Raw genomic sequence first — 24374 nt, forward strand, 5'->3', positions numbered from 1 at the left:
GTCACTTCTCTGACTTTACCAAGCATTGTTAAATATTTTATTTATTGGTAAAGATCTGTTGCAAGATTAGCTCTTTACCTAGGAATACTAGTAATTTAATTGCAAAATTATGGTTCTTCGTTTGATCAGCCAGATGTTTACACTTAATTTGGCATTTCTGCCCACCTATGGAATTCTTCCGAAGGACCTGGGATAGGCAGATGTTCATGTTTGATGATGTTAAAGGTACTGTTGTAGGATGTCAGCTGTTCCAAGCAAAGCCGCCTTTTGCAATTGACTAATGGGAACTTTGTCAATTTTGATGGTGTTCAAGGGGTGCTCCAGATGTTTTAGGATTGTAGTCAAGTTTATTACTATTGGTATGATTATTAGCTGGTCACACAATCAGCCAGGTGTTTAAACTGGATTTGGCATTTAATATCCGTCTATCAAATTCTCTCCAAGCACCAAACAAGCACACGTTCTTGTTTGATGTTGATGTGTATTTCTGTTGTTCTATTCTATTCTAATTCCTTATTCTATTCTTTCTGTTATTCTATTGTATTCTACTCTACTCTACTCCTTATTCTGTTCTGTTCTGTTCAGTTCCCTTCCATTCTAGTCTATTCCTTATTCTATTCTGTTGTTTTATTCTGTTCTGTTCCTTGTAATGTTCTATTCTATTCCTTATTCTGTTCTATTCCGTTCCGTTCCATTCTCTATTCTATTCTATTTCTATTCTATTTATCACGTATCTATTTTTCATGTTTCTAGACCAGGGGTAGGCAACCTCGGCTCTTTTTATGACTCATGGACTTCAACTCCCAGAATTCCTGAGTCAGCTATGCTGACTCAGGAATTCTGGGAGTTGAAGTCCATGAGTCATAAAAGAGCCGAGGTTGCCTACCCCTGTTCTAGACCAACCAGCTCCCTCAAGGAGGGGCTCTGGGCTGTGTCATCATCACCACCACCACCACCACCACCAATCATTGCTAGCAAGCTTGGCTCTTGCGACATAGCTATGTGAAGGAGCAAAGAGATTAGGAGGAAATTATGACAGCAGGAAAAGAGACACAGGAATCCCTAAAATGTTGCTGACATCTAGCGGCAGCTCCAGCAAAGAATGTTTTTGTTTGCCACACGAGTTTATTTATTTATTATATTTTTATTCCGCCCTTCTCCCGAAGGACTCAGGGCGGTGTACAGGGCAATAAATATAAGGGCACTTATATTTATTGAAGGGCACTGTGCGTTAGTGGAATCCTGTAGGGGAATGCCAAAAGTCATGCAATCCGGAGCAAGCAAGCGAACGAAAAAGAGATGATTATCTGATACCCAGTTCTTTGATCCCTTCTTTTTCCATCTAAAAACTTTATATCTTCAGGAGTTCCTTCTAAAAAATATATATACTTTTTAAAGGAAGAAATGAAAGGTTGCGCTTAAAAAAGAACCCCACAAAATAACCGTCATGATGGCTGGGCTTGAGTTAGTGACACAGGCTGCAGACTGTTCTGAGCTGGCCAAGCCACGCTGCAATGTGATGAGGGCTCCATTTGTAACGAAGCAAAAAAAAAAATATTATGAAAGGTAGCCTCCGAAGTCGTCTTTGAACCTAAAATGCCAAATTAATGACAGCTATTGGTTTAGTATAAATTTTACTTATTGTACTCCCCTTTTGGTTCACGTGATGATTAACTACAGGCCTTAAAATAACCAGAAACAGGGATCAAATGCATACCCCACATTAAGGCTTGTGTATCTTGGTTTTGGCTTAGCGTGTTGTCTGACTTCAACCGTTGGGTTTGTTAAACCGTAGTTTACATAGTTTCACATGTAAACATAGCTATACACTTTTAAGCAATCCTTCATCATCAAACATACTGCAGTTGAACTGTAGCTTGGAATCATTTCCAATCACATGGAAAGAGAATATTTCTTTAGGAAAATCTGTCTCCTACCGTAATTAATTCTTTGGAGTATTAATTTTAATTCTTCTCTGAGCACAAACATTCCTCTAAACAGCAGTACAAAACAACCTTTGCAGCAGAAACTCCCAAAGTGATAATGAAGTTTGAAGATTCCTAAAATTAGAATAGGGTAGGATAGGAATAGAATAGGAATAGAAGTTGGAAGGGACCTTGGAGATCTTCTAGTCCAGCCCCTTGCTCAAGCAGAACCTATACCATCTCAGACAAGGGACTGTCCAGTCTCTTCTTAAAAATCTCCAGTGATGGAGGACCTACAATTTCTGGAGGCAAGCTGTTCTACTGGTTAATTGTCCTCACTGTTAGGAAGTTTCTCTTTAATTCCAGGTTGCTTCTCTCTTTGGTCAGTTTCCAGTCATTCTTTCTTGTCTTGCCCTCTGGTGCTTTGGAGAATAGTTTGACCCCCCTCTTCTTTGTGGCAGCCCCTCAAATACTGGAACAGTGCTATCACGTCACCCCTATTTCTTCTTTTCTTTAGACTAGCCAAACCCAAGTCCTGCAGTTGTCGTCCGTATGTTTTAGTTTCCAGGCCTTTGATCATTTTAGTTGCTCTTCTCTAAACTTTTTCCAAGGTTTGAACATCTTTTTTGTAGTAGGGTGAACAAGACTGGTTGCAGAATTCCAGGTGTTCCAGTATTTAGCACAATGAATTGATTTATTCAGCATACGGCAATGAAAGACACGGATAGCAGCACCAAAGATGTACAGGAAGAACAAAATAGTATGATACGTATAAGATGGAGATTGGTAGTCAATTCGGTAAGGTATGAGGAATTCAAGATGTATTAAATTGCAAATTACATTTTAAAATGTCTTGGTTCATCCAGTTAAAATGTGTATATTAACATTCTAGGATATTTACCCAATTAAGTGTGGCATTTGTTCATTGTTAATGATAGATTAAGGTCAAATACTACAGCCTGTGATCTGAAGAACTTTTAAGGATTTGGAGAGAGTGCTGTCAATAACTGATTGCTTAATGAAAAATGGAACCGTGAGATAAAATTATAACTGGAAGATTACCATTGGAAAAAGACTGAAGGGCAGTGCAAGAGGAGGGAAAGGAGGCCACCTGGTGTTCTTGAGATATCAGGGGTTGGATTCTTCCAAACCATTGCCAAAGTGGCAGCTATTTATCATTTATTTTACCTGGGCCATTTTCATCCCGTTGATCCCAAGTGGAATAATGAATGCCTGCATTAGCTTCAGAACCACTTCTTCCCTTTTCCCTGCTCTCAGTGGCTTTGCGACTTGCTTTTAATGGATTACAGGTAGTCCTCGACTTACAACGGTTTGTTTAGTGACTGTTCAAAGTTACATCATCATTGAAAAAAAACTGACTCAGGACTGTTTCTCGCCCTTACAACCACTGCACCCATCCCCATGGGCATTTGATCAAAATTTGGAAGCTTGGCAACCAGCAGTTCATATGTATGACAGTTGCAAATGTGTCAATGGGGGAATTCAGATTCACTTAACAATTGTGTTACTAACTTAACAACTGCAGTGATTCACTTAACAAGCCTGGCAAGAAAGGTTGGAAAATGGGGCAAAACTCACTTAACTGTCTTTGCTTAGCACCAGAAACCTTGGGCTCAATTGAGGTCTCTAAGTTGAGGACTACCTGTATTGTAGAAAAAAATGTGTGCGCTGTGAGTTAAATGCCTTTTGAAAGAAGACCCAGCTTCTTTGTCATTCCAAATATCCACAGCTACTTTGTTGCTTTAGGAATCCAGGATCAAATTTAATGAGTTCCTTCACATTCGTTTTTTACAAGTATCTGATGGCATGTACTAACAAGACGTTAACTGTTCCATTTAAAAAAAAAAGCATGTACGCTTACAACAGAAGACAAAAATATAAACTTTTTTCTACTTACAATAACTCTATACATAGCATAAGAACCAAATCACAAATTTTGTCACACGATAAAAATGTTTTGTGTCATCGGGTCACATACAGGAAACCCTTTATAAAATTCTGTTTTCATTTCTGGTTTTAAATTAACCGTTCATTTAAAACTAGCTATGCAGGCGGCCTGGGATACATGACTAAGGCACCAACAGTACAAAGCAATATAAAAGCGAAACGTTATTTCCTTAGGAGTGCGTTATACACTGACGCGCCACGAGAAAAGGCAAAAAGAGCAAACCGACTTGTTGCAAACTTTGCGGGTTCTCCAGATGGTACCGTTTCTTCCAGTTTTTGTCCCAACTGGACAGGGTGACGGGTCTTCTTCAAGGCTTCAGTAATTCAATCCCAACTTCCCTAAACTGGGCACTCTTCAGATTCTTGGCAACAACCTAGCCGGATGGAGAATTTCGGGAGACGACAACCAAACAGCTGGGGGACAACTCCCGTAAGGCTTTGTAATTTTCGGGAAAAAATGCTTCCTCAAAATCTAAAGCCAAACTTACTTTGAGGCGTGAACCTCGGATGCCAAACTTGCCGTTCAACTGACAATTGCCTCAAGACATTGTTGGCTGGAAGTATTATCTTTCGGTCTGCCTCACCTCAGCAAATTTCAAGTAAGGTTCCTTCTGCAGGAACCAATGCAGCCTCAAGACATTGAAAATATCCCTGTGATTCCTTGCAGTGATCCGAGTATGCTACAGCAAAGTGCACGATGTAGGAACGTGCTATAGCTTGCTGGCAATATACAAGGTGTTGCATATCTCAAAGTTCCTACATTTAGGCTCTAGAACTAGCAGGGATGAGAAGGATTTCTGCAAAACCGTTTGGAGGGAGCATACCGCCAATGAGGGGTTCCACTTGTTTTACATACTGCTTTCCACTACTAAAGCACAATCAATCATAACCGGGTTATGGCAAGGTTCTCAAACCTGGGAACGTTTTAGGATTTGTGGACTTCAACTCCCAGAATTTCTGACTGAGGAATTCTGGGAGTTGAAGTCCACGAGTCTTAAAATTGCCAAGTTTGGAGACCCCTGAATTAAGGTAAGGTAAAGGTAAAGGTTCCCCCGCACATGCGTGCTAGTCGTTTCCAACTCTAGGGGCCGGTGCTCATCTCCGTTTCAAAGCTGAAGAGCCAGCGCTTGTCCGAGGACGTCTCCGTGGTCATGTGGCCGGCATGACTAGACGCCAAAGGCACACGGAACGCTGTTCCCTTCCCACCGGAGTGGTCCCTATTTTTCTACTTGCATTTTACGCGCTTTCGAACTGCTAGGTTGGCAGAAGCTGGGACGAGTAACAGGCGCTCACTCTGCTACTTGGCACTCGGGATTCGACCCGCCAAACTGCCGATCTTCTGATCGATAAGCTCAGCGTCCTAACCCACTGAGCCACTGTGTCCCTGAATTAAGGTACACCCAGCCATATTCCGGACACTATGGTACAACCAGAACACCTAAAAGGGCTAACGTAGTTGCAGGGAACTCTGGGAATTGTGGTCTCGAATCTCTTGTGGGGGTGTGTTTACTTTTAAAACTAGGTTGTTTGGACTGCTCATATATCATGTGGCTGGTGGAATTCCATGAAGGATCTGCATCAAAGGGTCTTCCATTTTGCCAAATTGATCTGCATGGTCTCAAAACACGTTATCCAAAGTATTTTGCAAATGGCAGCAGAAGTTCATTCAATTCATATTAGGTCCAATATGTCCCTATATTCCATATTTCCATAGATCAAAGCTTTTTGAACAGTCATGAAGACGATTGCATATTCTTTATCAACAATGTAATTTCTAGTAAATATGGCATAAGAAATAATGGATTACAACTGTATCGATAGAAGCATCTCTTTAAAAACAATGTTCTATTCTGTCAAAAGATCTGCTTTTAATGAACAGTTAGTGGCCAGAAGTCAACTCACACCTCAAAGCAGGTTTTACTATGTTTTGTCTGTAGCTTCCTTTGTCCAATTGTAAACTGCAGGCGAAGAGGATAGTACAAAACATAATAAAGTCAATAAAACTCTCAATTCTTGTAACAAAAACTGCTGGATTGTTTCACTCTAGAGACTTGTTGTAACAGTCTAAAATCACCAAATTAATTTTGTAATAAGGATGTGAGTTGAGCCCCAAGAACAGCTCGACAACTGCTGTCATTATGGTAAACTGTTTAAAAAAAATTAAAGGCAGATCTAGGACAGGTCTGAACAGTCATAGGAAGTTGCAAGAGAACCTTTCCCAACAATATTCTCAATATATGCTTCTTGCAGATTCCATGAGAGTTAACAGAAAGCAACTTTCAGAGACACACATTTATTAAGTTTGGTTTAGCAGGTTGATTGCTTATGCACGAATGTAAAATGCTGTCAACTGTAAACACGTAATATAAACTTTGATATACACTTTAATCAACCTTGGATGCACCTAAAGTGACCAAAACTGTAATTCTAATTTCCTAACCAACAGTCTCACTGAGCTCAATGGAAATTTGGACCAGAGAACTATCTAACTGTGAATCAAGCTGAGAACCATAATGCCACATTACTTCTTTAACAGAAAAAAAAATCTTATTTATTTCAGCATATATACACAACGACTGGCCCCACCAAGAATCTACCCCAAAGACCTTCTCACCATTGCAGGAAGTAAAATTAAATGCAAGTCCTCCCGAGACTAAAATGGCAGGACTCCCATCAAAGGTTCTTCAGAAGGCAAACAAAATTCTTTGAAAAAAGTAAAGGTAAAATATGCAAAACAAAATCTTAATTTCTGATTCGTAACCAGGGCACTGCTGCCAAAAGACAACAGAGCAAAAAAAAGATGGAACAGCTAAAAACACACTTATTCTCCCCAATGAAATATTCTCTTTGCTGGGGAGAGATTCATTGGGCACAATTAAGAGGTAATTTTTTTTTGTTTCAGCTCCAGCTATGTGGCACTTAAGACAAGCATCTGTGCACAGAAAGCTTTTTAACAGTCATGCGAGGACACAGTCATCATTTTAAAACAAGGTTAACATTTCTCACCACACAGCAGTGGGGGAAAAAGTTGTCAAAGAGGCACCGCACTGGAACATAACATCTAGTATACTCCACACTGTACAGTTTCAGAAACAAATACTTGAAGAGCTATCTTTTTTTTTTATTTAAAGAGTATTGATGAAACAAGTGGCAGGTTCATTTTGTGGGCCCCGGGTCAGCGTTCTCGATAACGCAACTTAAATCAGCTGACTGAACAAGAGGTCCAGAACTATAAATTCTGAACGCCTATGGGGAAAAGGGGGGAAGGTTACAGGAAATCAATGCGAAATGCTAACACGCTAAAGAAATAAGTTGTTCTCACTTTCTTATTTTAAAGATGCAGTGTTCCTTCTTTTTTTTTCCCAGAGCCCACCACATGCATTTAAAAGAAAGGTACCAAGTGAGGATATTCTTCGTTCTTTGGGTGGAATTGAACAGCATTCACAAAAGGTTTCTCTGCTAATACATATTACCCACCCCCCCGGATGCCTTTCCAAGAAAGAAACCCATCAAATGCCAGATTTCGTTCCGAGCCATTTTTGCTGGTGTTTGAAACCAGTTGAAATTCTAAGTCGGCGGAGATTTACGTCCCGCTGAAATCAACGAGACAGGCTTCTAGGTAAGCAGATGCACCTTGTAAAGGTGGCATTAGAATTCGGGTGTACCATTCACAGTTAAGATTGCGTAAGTACCATGACCTCTTAAAGTGGGGAAAAGAAGGGGTGGGGTTTTTTTTGTATCTTTTGCCTGCATCTTTTGCCGAAACGTCTCAGCATTGAAGTGACTTGCCTTAATTTATGCCCAGGGGGAGGAGGGGGGGGAAAGTTAAAAGTATAAATACAGTGTATGCTTGGATCTGTCCTCTCGTACTGTGCATGCCAGTCAAGATGGCAAGCTTAAAGAAGTGCAAAAGTTGTGGCGAATGCCCTTGACTTAAAGTGCCCTCAATGTTCCTTAATCATTATTTTTTTTTCCCCACAAAAAAATCTAGAAAACGAAAATGATTATAAAGGTACAAAATCGTCTGCCCTCCTAAAGATCAGAGACCAACACTGCATCTTTCAAACCAGAAAGGGACGTGGTTTAAGCCTGTGGCTGTCATCTAGGGGTGGCGTGTTGATAAAAGACAGTACCTGCAAAAGATCGGTAGGGGTTTTAACACCCAGGAGTATCGGTAGCGATTCTTCAGGCATAAATAATCGGTTGAAGACATAGAAAGCCAGGGCTACCATAGAAATGGTCCTCCTGAATGGCTTGAAATGTTAGTGGATAAACTGAAGGAGGCCACATCATATGACCATAGAGAAAGAACCAGGAAGAGAACGTCTATGGAGAGAGCGCCCAGCCCTTTTAATTCCTTTATCCTATAGAAAAAAGACAAAGGGGGAAACATTTTTAATGGAAAACGGAGCATACACGGACAGAGTACAGAGAGATCACGCAGTACAGATAGTCCTCAACTTACAACCCCAACGGAGCCCCACATTTCTGGTGCTAAGCGAGACATTTCTCCAGTGAGTTTTGCCCCAGTTTGCAATTTTGCCTTGCCACGTTTGTTCAGGGAATCCCAGCAGTTGTTAAGTCAGTAACAACGGTTGTGACACGAATCCGGCTTCCCATGTCGACTTTTGCTTGTCGGAAGGTCGCAAAAGGGGATCGCACACTGCGACTGTCATAAATCCACGCCAGTTGCCAAGTGTTTGAATTCTGATTATGTGACCGTGGGGGACACTGCACAAGTTGTTAGGTCACTTTTTTGCAGTGCCGTTGTTAACTTCAGACGGTCACTAAACAAATGGTTTTAAGTCGAGGACTATCTATACAACGTATCTTAACAATAACACAGGATTATCTGCAGAAGCTGACCAGAATTTACCTCTAGCAGTGAACCTTGTATATTTATTAAATTTGTATGCTGCCGTCTCAGTGTTGAGAGATTCTGGTCGGCTTACAACTTATACATAAAAAGTGACAATATATTCAGGAAAGCTTACCTTGGCTTCTGAAGGCGGACCCACAAAGCATTTTTTTTAAAAATTTAAAGCAAAAAGTTTGATATTTCAGCTTTTGCTGTACAAAGAATACAAAATACTACAGGTGCTGTTTTCTGGGTGTGTATATTGAGTACTCGACAAAACAGCAAATTATCTTTGCTTTATTAAGGAAGACTACATTACACTGTATGAGGGGAAGGGGGTGGAATCAGTGTTTTAGGAAAAGTAACTGAAGTCAGTGACTTTTGTTTTTCTGAATCCTTTCAGATATTTTATGTGAATCTTGGAATAGCCACCTGGGGCTATACCAGGTGTTTCTGAGTAATTTTTCAAAGCCTGCTTGGAAAGGCTTATAATGATTGACAAGTCTTAACTGTGATCATATATAATAATTTAATAGTTATCAAATGGTTATGTTAAATACAAAAGAAGCGTGTCCATTTTACACAGTTAAGATTAAAACACTTAGATGTACCCTTATGCCATTTAGGATCTGTATCCTGGCTGGAATCTGGCAGTTTCCTCAAAAATTAATTCTTTCAGTTTTTCCTTCGGCAAGTCGTCCAGCTCCATATCAAATTTGAAAGGCGCTTCTGCTACAGGCTTTAAAAAAAAATAAAAATAAAGAACAGCCCATCAGAAATATGAATGATATTGAAGCACAAAAGGAATAGGTATATTGGAAAGTTTTTGACTTTCTGAATGTTGTAAAGCTGCTCAGAAGACTTTGTGGTCAAAATTAGAACACGACTCTTAGAAAATAATGCACGCAAAAATTACTTGCACTAATAGTCACGTCGACCAAAATGCAGTTACGGAAATTTTACTTGGTTACATTTATTAAGATATGGTTTGGAGAGCTGGCAAGAGAAGATTTTTTCACATATTTATTGGTACATGCCAAGGAAAAAAAATTAGTATAACTACCGTGTTAGTGTGGCAGGAGAGCTATTTTTGACCTAAGGTGTGGTTCTGCTCTTACATTTATCTTGAAAGCAAACCAATCTTACAGCGTCAGAAATTATAACGGGAGACCCTCATTAAATGGCTAAACTTTTAAATCCTCAACTTACAACCACCATCAGGATCAGAATTTCCATTGCTCAGGCGGTTGTTAAGTGGGCCACACCTGATTTTACAGCCTTTTGTGCCGTGATTTTTTTTAAGAGAATCACTGCAGTTAAGTCAGTCATGAGGTCGTTAAGGAAATTTGACTTTGCTTGCTGGAAGCCACCTGGGAAGGCTGCAAATGCAGATCCTGTGACCCCAGCATGCTGTAACCTTCGTAAAGGCCAAGCACTGCAGGGGTGCAGTGACCAGTGCAAGGACCAGTTGTAACTTTTTTTTTTAGTATGCTTATAACTTCGAGCGGTGACTAAACAAGTGGCTGTAAGTTGACCCAAAGGTGCTTTTTCAAGAGGCAACTGGACTTTTTTCCCCCTTGAAGATGTTTTGCTTCTCTCTCTGAGAGTCCTCAAGGCCACTTGGAGGCTTATCTGTGCCCTCAGGGTCACCTGAATCTGTGGGCAAATGACCGCAAGGGATATAAAAAGCACCTCTGGGACAACCACGACCTATATGACTGAGAATCTCCACAGACAGTTGTAAGTTGAGGACTATCCGTATAAATATATCAAAACAAGATTTGAGCTAGAAGTACTAACTGGCCTCTGGCTGCCCCACCTATTCAAAGCGTTGAATTAAAGTATTTCTATCCTGTCAAACAAGCCACACCATAGTGTCCCTACCTCATCGCTGGGATCGTAATATTGTTCTAGGTAGGGGTGAGCCAAGGCTTCTTCCACTTCAATTCTCTTGTGAGGGTTGAAAGTCAACATTTTATCCAACAGATCAAGAGCTAGAGAGACAATTTTTAGAATTAGTTGGGCTCGCGTTCTACTCATCCCGACGTCCACCCCATATAGTGTGTTGAGTGATGTTTAATTCCCCACCCCGGGACGCAAAAACAATTTCACACAACCACCAGAAAAGGTGGGCGCTACTCCTAGCAGGACTTCGCCTACAATAAAAACATTTACTAAGAAGAAGAAGAAAAAAAGAAATGTTTGCACGTTTTTAGAACTATGGACCGGCATGAGAATTCTGTCAGCTGCTTTTATTTCTGCTTGACAGGATAACTAATAACATTTTTTTCCCCTGCTGCTTTTTTCCTATTTCCCTAATTTATATCCCTGTGCACTACAAGGAATGCCTGTCTCCCTCCAGCCTACAAGCAGAGTAAAAAAAAATAATCTTATTCTTTTAAATTACCTTTGGGATCAGCATTTGGAAATAATCTGTTCCAGGGAACCTTATTTTTATATGGTAGAGAAAGCAAATAATTTCTCGCTTTCGCGTTGATTATACAGTTCAGGTCTTCTTGGGAAGGAGACCCAAGAATTCCTACAACATGAAGACAAAAAAAAAAAAGGAAGGAAGGAAAAATTAGTGCAAAAATAAAGTAGATTTGCCTGGCGAATATCAAGTTTCTAGTTTTAACAACTAAACAAAGAAAAAGGAAGAAACATCAATTAGGCATGTTAAAAGTCTTTTGCCTGTATTGTTTATATGTAAAAAGAAAAAAAAATGTTACCAAGAATGTGGTTGAGTTGATCAAGGTAGTGTTTTCCTGGGAAGATGGGTCTGTTTGATAGCATCTCTGCCAGAATACAGCCTACAGACCAAATATCAATAGATTTGGTATAACCCTGGAGATAAAACGGAAGGGGAAAAAATTGCCGTAATGAATATTTTATAGTTCCAGAGTTCTAAAATATGATCATTTTCTAGCACATGTCACTACTTCTACCATTTGAGAATGTTTTAGTCTCTGCACTTAGGATGTCTTGAAGCATTACAATTGCATTATAAAAAAAATAAGACTCTACAAACTACTGTAGCTAAAAGTTCAATTCCTTGGAGTCCAGGGGTATTTAATATTTAATAACAACCTCAAATGGAAAATATACACGTTACCCAGCCATGAGACTCCGCAGGGGGGGAAAAATAGGACAATATTCTAGAAAAAAAATACTGTTTATAAAACAGGAAGAACCTTTTTTTATGGTCAGCAAAGTTAGAGTAATATTTTATATATACTGGGCTCGTTCAGTTATATAGGACTAAAATGATTTCCAGGAGGAGTAAAAAGTAACACTGGTTGACTGAATTGGATCAAGTGACTCTGCTATAATATTAAACATTTCAACTCTCACCTTAGAATTCAACATGATTTCAGGCGCTCTGTACCAACGCGTAGCTACGTATTCTGTTAGGAAACCAGTGTGGTCATGATCTGGGTCTGCCACACGAGCCAAACCAAAGTCACATGTCTATTATGGGATAGAAGAAAGGGTTTTGGGTTTTTTTTGGAAAGAGTAAGGGTTTTGGTTTTTTGTTTGCTTTCAGGACAGCAAAATTCATTTTAAAAAAGGTCTGGTAAACTTTAGGCCAGGGGTAGGCAACCTTGGCTCTTTTATGACTCGTGGACCTCCCAGAATTCCTAGCCAGCCATGCTAGCTCAGGAATTCTGGGAGTTGAAGTCCACGAGTGATAAAAGAGCCAAGGTTGCCTACCCCCGTTTTAGGGGGTTATATTCCACAAGGGGAAAAGGCTTCAGAGATAGCAGTGTTCCAATATTTGAGGGGCTGCCACAAAGAGGGGGGGGGGGGTCAACCTATTTTCCAAAGCCCCAGAAAGCAAGACAAGAAACAACGGATGGAAACTAACCAAGGAGAGAAGCAACCTGGAACTAAGGAGACATTTCCTGACAGTGAGAACAATTAACCAGTGGAACAAGCGGCTTGCCTCCAGAAGTTGTGGGTGCTCCATCACTGGAGGCTTTCAAAAAGAGACTGGACAACCATTTGTCTGAAATGGTATAGTCTCCTGCTTGGGCAAGGGGTTGGACTAGGACCTCCCAAGATCCCACTTCCAACTCTGTGATTTTGTAATCACTTGAGCTACCTCCCAAAAGCCAAATGCAAACCTTGAGATCACAGGTAGTGTTTAGCAGCAAGTTGGACGGTTTGAGGTCCCTGTGCAATACGTTGGCTGAATGGATGTATTTCAGTCCTCTCAGAATTTGATAAAGGAAGTAACAAATGTGATCATTGCTGAGATGTTGAGTCTTTAAGAGTTTGTAAAGATCCGTTTCCATGAGATCTTGCACAATGTAGCTGAGAACTGAATTAAGGCAATAAAACTAACAAATGTTTTACATCAGATATGTAATTTGGCGGCGCTTCCAAGATGTTTAAAACTGCATTTCTCTTATTACACAATATAGTTACAGTACAGACACAATTACAATATTTCTGTGTTGTTTACGGATAGAGATATATGCACTGCCAATGCATATAATAATAACCAGAATAATTAATTTTACTTTAATGCAAAGAAGACGACGACGAGGAGAACAGAAGAATGTAGGCTTTTTAAAGGATACACATCTTTCATTTGATCAATAGTTGGAGCCCGAATAATGTCATTGATTCCAATAATATTTTCATGCTTGAAACGCAACAGGATTTTGATCTCCCTCAGGGTCCTTTGACAGTAAGTCTGGTGTTCAAAAGGGCTGATTTTCTTTATCGCCACTCGAACTCTGTTCAAATTATCATAGGCTGAACTGGGGGGGGGGAGAGAAAGATGATAAAATAAACTCAACAATCGGTAAAACAAGAGACATCCTTAAATAACTTAGCAGAGTCTCCACCTTGTCTGTTGTGTACCAGCCTACTACCGGCCCTGCAGAAAAGGCAGGGACAACCCCTTTTACAAGAAGGCAAGAGGCTGGAACTAAGCCTACCAAATTTATGGATACAAAAGCAAACAAGACACGAACCATGAAACAGGAGCTATCCAAGCGGTTGCCTTCAGCAAACCAGCCCTCCCACGCATTCCCCTTTTATACAGTTCAGGGCGTGGCTTCTCTCTGCCTCCTTCCGAGGTGCCCCATTGCCTTCCTCTGTTTACTCCTGATTGACTGCCTCCTGCATCGGGCGTCCTTGAACAGGGCCAGCTGTGGGTCATCTTCATCCACGCTGTCAGGCTCACACAGCTGAGTCTGCGTGGTGACCAGGTGGGAGGGGCCTGGCTGAGGGCTCTGTGGAGCCTCAATACTATTCTCAGCAAGCTCTCCAACACCCCCCTCCTCCTCCTCTGAATCGTCCGACCCAACTGCCGAACCCACAGGCTGACCCTGAATCACAACATTGTCTTCCAACCACCTTTTGGTTAACTTTCAATATTAAAAGCTTCCTTTGATGCCGATGACCACAAAGCCACAGAGCACCCGTTTCTCCTTTAAATCTTTTCCCATATTGATTATTGAGCCCCTTCACATGTTGCTTCCTTCTCAGCAATATAGTAGATAGAAATTACTGGTCCCAAAAGAAATGTTGTTTAAAACAAACAAAGGCTCCAGTTTTATAGACACTTGAGGCTGCAAACAGCAAGCTTGTCCACCCATTTCTTTTCCTAACGATCTTGCCTAATTGCAGAGACTAGGGACTGAGAGGGGAGTGGGGGTCCTCCAGATCAGGACACCCATTCACCATCTTTAGGGCAGAGGGGCTGTTAGGAGGAAGAAGAGCAGACGAATCTGGGCCACCCCATTATGTACAGCAGATGTCACTGAATCAAGCACACAGAAATATTCATTTTAACTCCTATCGCAAAACTTAATTTAGCTCTGCTGCCAACAGTCTTGCCCGGCTCTGTAAACATACAGCTATTACGGGATACAATGGTAAAGAGGTGCAAAGTGCTACAATTTAGCAAAGGATAAAAATAAACAAGAGGGATTTTTTTCCCTGTGGATTTGAATACATTAAATCCCGCCGTCCAGTCCATTTTTCCCCCCCTTCCTTGTTGTGCTGTTGACAAGGGCACTTTTTCCCCCCTGCTCTGGCGGTTTTTCAACACTGCCAAACACTAATATTGTAAGCTTATTCAAATCTTGAAAAGTTGAAGGAATGTGTCCTTAGAAGACGAGCAAGATTATTGCTTGTCGACCCAGTTCTTGCCGTTGCTTGGCGACCACACTTAATTTAGTTTAAATTTCACTCCAGATTTCAAGCCTAATAATAGATGCTTACCGATTCGGTTTTTAACAGAAAGGCAACTCCTATAGTCTAACTAGCATAACCATTCCAATAATGTAGAAGACAAAAAGGAATTAAAGCCAAATTTGGCTGAGATTCTCAGTCTCTGTTCTTCATTCAGCTATTCAAACAGGCTAAATGAACTACGGTATTTCTAGATAACCAGGATAACAACTGTAAATCACATTGCTTTTTCCTCCTGTGTCACACATTACAGATATAAGTCTGGAGCCAGGGCACTCTCTTTACAAAGATTTTTGTGAGTTTTCAGACAATCTTCCTGATTAAAGAGGTTAAAAATGTTTTAAGTAAACAAAACTTCTGCAAAGGAGGGGGGGGAAAAACCAAAACCCTTGCAGCCAATTTAACCCTGGAGGAATTCAGGAAGGATTAAGTCCAGCCTGCTTTTATCCTTCACTTTTACTCTTTAGAGGGAGAGAGAATATTTCCCCCATGAAGTTAACCAAATGAAAAGGAAGAGTTTCGGAGAACTGTCTAATAACAGATTGATAAGTGATAGAATAATCCAGAAGAGAAAACTAAAGGAGTAAGAAAGCCGTCGTCAAAAGCTAAAGGAAGTTGTTAGGAAAGAAGAGCTTTAGATGTACATGCGTGTGCAAAACAGGTGGATTGCACACTGAAGTGAAATAAAAGGCTGACACCTAAGAATAATTAATTTTTATATTGCTGATGAAGGGGGAAAGGATAATAACAATTAAGCTTGCAGGTTGCCCAACTCTCATCGACTATGGGTGGGTCATAACAATCCAAGAAGTTAATGTTTTATAAACTTCCTCAATCAGATGCTCTCCAAATCAGTGTGCAAGGGACCCGATTCCCAGAATTCCTTGGAAACGCGGCCAAAGGTATTACCTAGATCAAAGTACAATCTGTTTGACTTGTTCGGAGATAAGTTCCTTCTTCTTTTTTTTTTTCGCCGAGCAACAAGCTACTGGTTTGCCAGTGCACCTTTGTCAAAGGCCACAAGTGATTTTAAATGGTCAGGATCACCACTTTCTCAGAGTCACAGGTAAATGGCCATTCCTGCTTCACACTTTTATGATTTGCCTATTAACCGAGAGAGAGAAGGGGTTGAAAACGTTAACGCTCTTTATAGCCTGTTCCAAGGGTGATTTCAATAGCCCTTTTTGGGAGAGCTGGTCAATCAATGCACCTGTTGAGCGCTCAACTTCAGGAAGACCGCTCTAGGAATTGGAAGAATTCTATTGGAATGTTTGAGTTCTTCAGGAGAGTAAGAATGGATCCCCCGTGTGGCAAATCAGAATTCCATGTCTGTGGTGGCTATTTGTGAGGTTTGTGCTGTCTTCTAGGCTACTGAAAAGTTTAAAAGAATCTATTTCTATCACTTTACCTAATAGGAAGTAGGATAGCCTGTGAGAAGCACTCGTCACCACCTTTATTCAAAAACAAACTCAGAGCATAACCTGAGAGCAGAGGTGGAACAAGTATAGGCTTTGGCAGAAAGAGGACAAAGAAACAACTATTATTAGAGCAAGCGTAAACCAGACCGTGTCTGGAATGTAACAGAGGAAAAAGGAACATGAATTTACTATGGGCAGCTTCAGTCAAATTTCTTTCAAAGAAATTCAGCAGCTCGGGTTTCTCAGCTTTTGCAAACAGAGGGGATGAGCAGTTACTGTGCATCTCCTGAGTCCAGAGCTAAAGAAAGGGATGAGTTAAAGACAAAAGTCTTGATACTATTGTATTATTTCAGTGGCCACACTCGTAAGCATTAATGTTTCAAAATGTGACTATTTTCAAGGCTGCATGCTTCCACTTCACTCATCCTCCAGGTAGGAAGCATACGAGTACTCATCATAATAAAAAAAGCTGGAATTACCTTGCCAATTCCTTCTTTAAATGAAGTAGGTAGCAGCCAACCTAGCTACACATTGTATCTTGTTGGTCCAGGGATAAGGTGAGATTTGTCTTCAGAATGCAACATTAAGCTTTTTCAATCTTAAAACATTCAGCGCTACCTACCTGACCAAAAAACAAAACAAAAAACCCAACCCAAGATGAGCTTGAAAAATCAAGCAGAGAACACTGGCATGCTCGTTTGTTTGTGAATGTTAGGCCAGGATTCTGAAGAATTATGGCTTAGTATTTTCTGCAAGAGGAGCCAGAGACGGCAGTTTCCTATGTTCCTAAGTTACAAGCCCCGAAGCGTGGGCAGAAGTGACAGGAGAAATAACATATTAAAGATGACTGCAGATTCAGTACACTGCACCTTGAAAAAACAGACATCAAAGGAAGGATAAAATGAAATGGTGACCAAGCTACAAAAAAGGGCTACAAGAAGTCAGGATAGAAGGGATTCTATATCAGTGCAAGAGAAAACTGGAAGCAGATGGTTCAAAAAGATTAACACGAATGCTGAATTGCCCAGGAATAGAAAGAAAGTCAGAGAGAGAGAGAAAGGGAATAAGCCACAGGAGGGTTAGCATGAAGTTGAAAGAAGGCGAACAGGTAAATGGCAACGAGCCACAACTATGCAAAGATACAGAAGAAAAAAATACAGATTAAAGCTTCAGCAGTGGGAAAAGATAACAATCCCAGGCTGAGCCTGGCAGATTTTTGCCAGGGAACTCTGCTATCAGCCAGATAAGGTTGTAAAAACTGGCCAAAGTGAAAGGGACAATAATCAAAGGATGCATTTCTTCCTATTAAACCATGATTTGTTTAACCACGACTTACTAAACCACAAGTGATTGGGTTTGCACAACAGGCTAAGAAAAAGGAAAAAAAAGCATTCTGGCTTTGCAATGTTAGATGAATCCAGCCACGTATTGTAACAGAATGAAAGGGTGTGTTGAAGAAATTGGAGAAACCCAGAGGATAAATTTGCTATCCAAACAAGCTGCGTTTTCCAGCTATAGTGAAATCTTTTTAGTCTGCCTGACTAGCATGAACATTTGACGCTGAAGCCGACATACAAACATGGATAGGAATCTTGGTAAGAGGAACCTTTGGTCACTGTGTTTTAGCAACAACGACAACCTCATTAGTGCAAGGCCTCAGATGAGGGACTTGCAAAGATTCTGAACACTTTTTCATGAAATGGAAGCATTAATAACTTGACTCAGAATCAGGATGTTCATACGCTTATAATCTGCTTAAAAGTATATAAATCATGGCTGTCTTAACTTCTCACTAATCTGCATACACAGAACTTTCCTTAAATTCCTGCCTTAGCATCACAGCTGATTGCCACATACCTATACTTCAGATTTGAAACTAAATCGCAGAAACAATTTTCACAGAAATGAAGCAGAAAACCTACAGTACAAAGTTTTGTTTGCATAATATAACAGAATCGCAATTCTTTCAATTAACTGGTTAAGAAATACTGTATTTTCTTCAAAATTTTCTATTACTTGGTTAAGACAAACCTATCCACGGATTAGTCGAGTAGTCAAACAGCTGTTAAGTATAAAGATATTAGAATTTTTAAAATGAACTACCCTCTAGCTCATTATGCTGGATCGGAAAAAGGCAATTCCCCAGTGGAAGATCTGAGCACTTATGCCAGCTTGCATTGATTAAAAAAAAAAAAAGCTAAGAGCTGAACAGTCTTTTTCAAGAGGAAAATAATTAACTAAAAAGATCTTAATGTAAAATATGCTTTGCACATGCTATGAACAGAACACTTTCCTGCCTATCCCTCTGAATTAATATTGGTGTGATAGATCTTGCACCATGTGAGGGGCAGGCACTTGATTGCGTAGCTTAGTCCACACAACACTTCAGACTGGCTAGTCTACACAACACAGGAGACTGAAAACAGAGGAACACTGCTGAATGTCAGATGAAAAAGAGCTGCGCCAGCCGCGTTAAGCACAAAGCCTTCACAACACAAGCCTGTAATATCACTTGCCCCCTTGCTGACTCTAATAACTAGAGAAGGTACTGTTCCTTGCTCTCAGTGCCCACTATGTAAGACACAACACACTATCCATCAAAACCACTACAAAAATAAATTGCCTTTTTTTTTGTATTTGGCCTAGTCTCCTACTGTAAATCAAAACAGCATACAATAAGTTCTCATCCAAACCCAACTGAGGATCCCATTTGATTTCATCAAGAGCAGCCATGGCCATTTGGAAATACAGCTGAACTCTTGGCCTTTGCTTCCAGCCCACCACCCCACCCCTTAGCTGAGTATGCAGTGAGAGATCAGATGTTCTTCTGGTATTTTTCTGGACTCCCCAGAAAACTCACATATAAAATGTATTAAATCAGAGATCTCCAACCCCCAGTCCATGGACTGGTACCGGGCCACATATACAAACAAGCAAAGCCCCACCTGCAGGATGCAGTCAGCAAACAAAACCACACACCCTCCAGTCTGTGGAAAAACCTCTCTTCATGTAACCGGTCCCTGGTGCCCAAAAGGTTGGGGACCTCTGTATTAAATAATACCTGGCATACATTCAATCTCAATATGAACACAGGCACTCAATAGGAATACAGACCCATACTCAGTTTCACGCTTGCAATGAACAGTATGGTTAATAATTAATATCTGGCATTAAATGTCACTATTTAGATTGTATAGACGGCAACAGTATAAAGTGATTTGCTCAAACTCCAGCAGGCAAATAAACTTGGGCCTGTGGGTGCTTTGTTACGTAATCCGGGAAAGGAGATAATAACTTAGATTATTATAGCTGTTATAATACCAATAATAGGCATTAGATTTTATTCGTGGCAGCAAAGTCTCATTAAATTTCGGGAAAATATGCATAGGATCAAAATGAGAATTTGAAATATATGCTTCCCGAGGCAAGACTTATTATTTTAGTTTACGATTGCCTAAAAACAATGCTTCCCCAAGGAATCTGGCACAATTAAAATATAAGACATGTTTTCCGGGCCCTTAAACGACATTATGAAATTTCAGATGTCAATTCCTTTGGAAAATGAGAAAAAACAAAACAGTGACTGCTTAAAATAAATCAATCACTGATATACATAAACACACACCTATTTTAACTGCTTTGCATTACATTATGAGGCAGCCCGAATGCCTCATTGAGGGAGAACAGGCAGGAGAAAATGTGTTGTTGTTTTTTAAACAGACAAGGCTGCAATCCTAAGGATATTTTAACCAGGAGGTGTGAACCTAGTTGGTGTCATTCCCAAATAAAAATGCCCAAGATTGCTCTGCAGAATGCAATCCAGGCACCCAACTGCATTCACACTTGATGTGGAGCGTCTTGGCCAGCAAGAACAGAACATTAGCCTGGTGTGGCAGTGAAAGTGGTGACTTTTGAACAGAGGAACCTTGTTGCACACTCAGCCATGAAAATTCTTGGGCTGACTCGGGGCCAGATGTTCTCTTTTTGGGTTTCACTGGGTTATTGCAGAGTGGGGAGCCGTGTCTAGGCTGCCTTTTGCTCCTGTGTGAGATGCAGAATGAAACGGAAAACCAGCGCACAGGCGACCGGGTTGCACTTAAAAAGGCCGCGGCACCCACAAGTCAGTTTGTGCAGATGGGTTACAGCCCCAAAAGAAGCTTGGATCCCACGAAGATGGTGTGGATTGCCGTTGCCCTTGTCATTTAAACTATGAGAAGGTGGAGCAGCACATCTGCAAGAGCCTGGCAGCCTTATGACTCCATTCTCATCATCTACCACCAACATGGGAAGGCCCTCCGATTCCATGGGCAGTGATGGGAGTTGTGATCCAACCTGTCTAGGAGGCAGCAGTCAAGGCCCCAATCTCTCTCCAGGATGGACCACCATCCCCATTACCCACTGCCAGCTCTGGAAGATCCTCTGCTCCCTGGGGCAGTGGTGGAAGTTGAGGTCCAATCCATCTGGAAGGCAGCACTCATGGCCCCCAACCTCTCCTCAGTCTGGATCACCATCCCCATTATCCACTGGCAGCAAAGGAAGGCCCTCTGGTCCTTGGGTTAGTGATGGCCCTTGTGGTCTGACGTGTCTGCAAGGCAGCATATGCACAACCCACAATCTAGATTGCCATCACCAGCGAGGCAGGGACAGCAATGGCAATTGTGACCCAGTCTGTCTGGAAGGTGGAACACAGGGCTTTCCACCCTTCCCCTGCCTGGACCACCATGCCCATCATCCATCACTAGGAGAGAAAGGCTCTTGGGTCCCTGGGTCAGCAATGGGGGCTACGCTCCCACCTGTCTGGAAGGCAATGCCCCACCCAGCCTCAACCTTACAATCCCAGCATCCACTACTAGCATGAGAAGGCTGGGAAAGCGATGGGAGTTGTGGTCCAACGTGTCTGGAAGGTGCAGCGCAAAGGGCACCCCACTCACCCTCTGCTGGACCACCATCCCCATCGTGCACCACTAAGACAGGAAGGCTGTCCAGTCCCTGTCTGGAAAGCAACACACCCAACCTTAACCTAGACTCCCATCATCCACTACCAGATGGGGAAAGGCTGGGACAACAATGGGAGTTGTGGTCCAACCTGTCTGGACGGTTTCCCATCACCTCCCCTGTCTGGACCACCATCCCCATCATCCACCACCACCAGGACGGAAAGGCTCTCCAGTCCCTGCCTGGAAAGCAACACACCCAGCCTTAACCTAGATTCCCATCATCCACTAACACATGGGGAAAGGCTGGGACAACGATGGGACATCTCCCCCCCTGCCTGGACCACCATCCCTATCATCCACCACCAGTTGGGAAAGGCAGCGATGGGAGTAGTGGTCCCGCCCGTTTGCAGAGCAAACCCCCCCCCGCCCCAGCTTCTCCCCCGCCTGGCTGCCGGACCCCCGTCCCCATCATCCCCTGCCGGGCCAAGCGAGGGCCCTGCTTACCAGACCATCCCGTAAGCCCCTTCCCCGATGTAGGAGAGGTTGGTGTAGCGAGGCCCCACGTCGAAGACCTGCCCGCGGACCATCTCCGGAACCCCGGCAGGGCTCCCACAGCTGCCCGCGGCGGCCCCCGACACCGCCGCCATGTTGTTCTCCGTGAGGGGAGGCGAGGCTGAAGGGGGGGGGCACCGACCGGCGGGCGAGCAGAAGGAAAGGAGGCGGGAAGTCGCTCTGCGCGGCTCGCTGAGGCGAGGCGAGGCGAGGCGAGGCAGGACAGGCTGCCAGAGGAAGGCGACGCGGAGACACCACAAAGCGCGGCCGCCTCACAGCTCCGTCAGCCGCTCTCTGAGAGAGAGAGAGAGACAGGCGGCTGAGGGAAGCGGGGCGGGGCCTAGCCCCTGCCCACAGCGCACGCGCACTCGCCTGACGGGTGGGGGAGCGGGCCGGGCCCACGCTCTGCGATTGGTTCGGCTGCGGGGGGGAGAGGCGTGGCGTGGCGCGCGCGCGCGCGAGGGGAGGGCTTTCACGGCTCGGATTGGCGGGGCGTGTGCGCGCGCGCGCGCGAGCGTGAAGCCTTACCTCGCCGTCGGCACGGAGGGTGCCGCAGCCCGAGGGGCGTGGCCCGGGAAAGCGGCGGAGGACGTAGAGGCGAGGGGGCGTGGCCAGGGAGGCGGGGTTTTGCAGAGAAAAGGTGGGGGGAGGAGACGAGAGAGAAGAATCTGTAAATCACGTGGTTTCCCTTTGATTTTTCTTCTTTTTTTTTACCCCCTCCAAGTCTTTGCAATTTTATTTCTTATTTCGAAATTGCAATGCCCCCTCCCGCCCCCCACCTTTGAATGAGTTTGCTTTTCTGTAAATGTGGTCCTGCCTTGGTGCTGCTCGGAGAACAGAAAGTCCCACAGGTTCATTTTTCAAGCATCTGATATTATTACCCCAAGAGGGCAAGGTTTCTGCAGAGTTGATAAAAATAATTTTTTCGGCATAAGAATTTTTTTTTAAAAAAAAAAAAGAGAGAGAGAAGCAGCAGACTGTTCTCCAGCCAGCCCCTGCTCCAAGCAATGCATTAATAAATAATTTTTTTAATATATATTTAACATGTTATTTTTTACGTTAAATATATTTTGTTAAACGTATTTTTATTTAATAAAATGTTTCTTTACTTGTACGGGAGATGGGCAGCATAAAAAATTTGTAAGGGAGGTGGGCAGCATAAAAAATTTAACATGTTAAATATTTTTAAAAAATTTGATTTATTAATGCCTTTATTAATGCATCTCCCTTACAAATTCTGGGCGGCTTACAAGATGAAAAAAATTACTAAAGGCAATTAACAATACCTGTATGTCTTTCCTTTAAATTTATATCCCTGCCATTCCCGCAGGTCTTCATATACCCCAGTGCTTGCTCTTCTAATTTTATCACAACAACCCTGTGAGGGAGCTCAAACTGGGAGAGTGATGGCTTGATTATGTCCCATAAAATTGTTTCTGACTCCTAGGGACCACATAAATTTGATTTTCTCCATGTTGAGCTATCTTCAACCTGGTCCTTCAGCTCTTCCAATGGTGCCCTCATCATTCCTGTACATGAGTTCATCCATTTTATCCCCGATTGTCCTCTTCTCCTTCTTTCCACCATGCCCAGCATAATGGACGTCTCAAGAGAGCTGAGTCTTTCCGTTGATGGAGTGGTTGATGCCCTCAAGTCAACATCCGCTCTTAAGCCACCAAACCGATTTTCTCCAACCTGGTCTTTGAAGTCTCTTTCAAATTGTTTACTTGTTGCCTACCACCACAACTGAGTCCATTCATCTTGTTCTTGGTCATCCTCTTCTTCTCTTCCCTTCCACCTCTCTCAGCATTACGGACTTCTCCAGGGAACTTGGTCTTCACATTGGCTGACCAGGTGCCCTCAGGTCGGTGTCAACTCTCAGCAATCACAGGGATGTTCTCCAATCTGTCTTTTGAGGTTTCCAAACAACGTACCCATCACCACCACAATCATCCCCCTCGCTGCTGGTCAGAGTGGGATGGATCGGTCGTATAAATTTGAACTTATTAAGCAACCAGTCAACATCCTTGGAGATTCTCAGTCATCCAGGTCATGGTTGTCCCAAAGGTGCTCCCCCCCCCCGGAGGCAACTGGACTTCCTTGTTTTTCTTTGAAGACGTTTCGCTTCTCATCCAAGAAGCTTCTTCAGCTCCTCCATCCAGTCAAAGCTGAAGAAGCTTCTTGGATGAGAAGCGAAACCTCTCCAAAGATAAAACAAGAACGCCCAGTTGCCTCTTGAAAAAGGACCTTTTGGACAGCTGGTCAATAAACGAGGACTACCTGCCATTCAAGACATATATATGAACCTATTCCTAATCTTATATAGGAATCACTATTTCACGGGTTTGTTTTTAGTCTCTTTCTATAAAATTTAAAGTAAGGCAAGTTAGGGCAAAAAAAACAACCCAGCACATTTAGTTCTTCTTGACTTGCTAATTTTGGGGTACTCAGCGCCCCATTCCCAGAGATTTTGACCTAGGATCTGTAACTCCTTTTGCTTCTTCCAGAT

The 24374-nt window shown here is 42.4% G+C and overlaps 1 protein-coding gene across 1 annotated transcript; it reads right to left on the reverse strand.

Moving 5' to 3' along the window:
- Window positions 1-3568: 3568 nt before the first annotated feature.
- On the reverse strand, window positions 3569-22146 carry MAPK1 (mitogen-activated protein kinase 1). Its single transcript, XM_081339266.1, has 9 exons — window positions 21818-22146; window positions 13335-13517; window positions 12876-13065; window positions 12103-12219; window positions 11481-11595; window positions 11159-11290; window positions 10636-10745; window positions 9363-9490; window positions 3569-8257 (listed from the first exon to the last, which is right to left on the reverse strand). Exons 1-8 carry the CDS (start codon window positions 21958-21960, stop codon window positions 9374-9376), a joined length of 1107 nt encoding a protein of 368 aa, XP_081195392.1. The 5' UTR covers window positions 21961-22146; the 3' UTR covers window positions 3569-8257; window positions 9363-9373.
- Window positions 22147-24374: the final 2228 nt, after the last annotated feature.

Source organism: Vipera berus (genome assembly GCF_964194415.1).
Source record: "Vipera berus genome assembly, chromosome: 14".
NCBI classification, from domain to species: domain Eukaryota; kingdom Metazoa; phylum Chordata; class Lepidosauria; order Squamata; family Viperidae; genus Vipera; species Vipera berus.

What these genes read in the sequence shown, in the direction of transcription:
- MAPK1 (XM_081339266.1), bottom strand. Translation starts at nt 21,960, where the DNA reads ATGGCGGCGGTGTCGGGGGCCGCCGCGGGCAGCTGTGGGAGCCCTGCC. An exon ending in ATTGATCAAATGAAAGATGT is followed by an intron (nt 13,066 to 13,334) that starts GTATCCTTTAAA and finishes TTCAGTTCTCAG; the next exon opens with CTACATTGTGCAAGATCTCA. An exon ending in TCAACTCAACCACATTCTTG is followed by an intron (nt 11,291 to 11,480) that starts GTAACATTTTTT and finishes TTCATGTTGTAG; the next exon opens with GAATTCTTGGGTCTCCTTCC.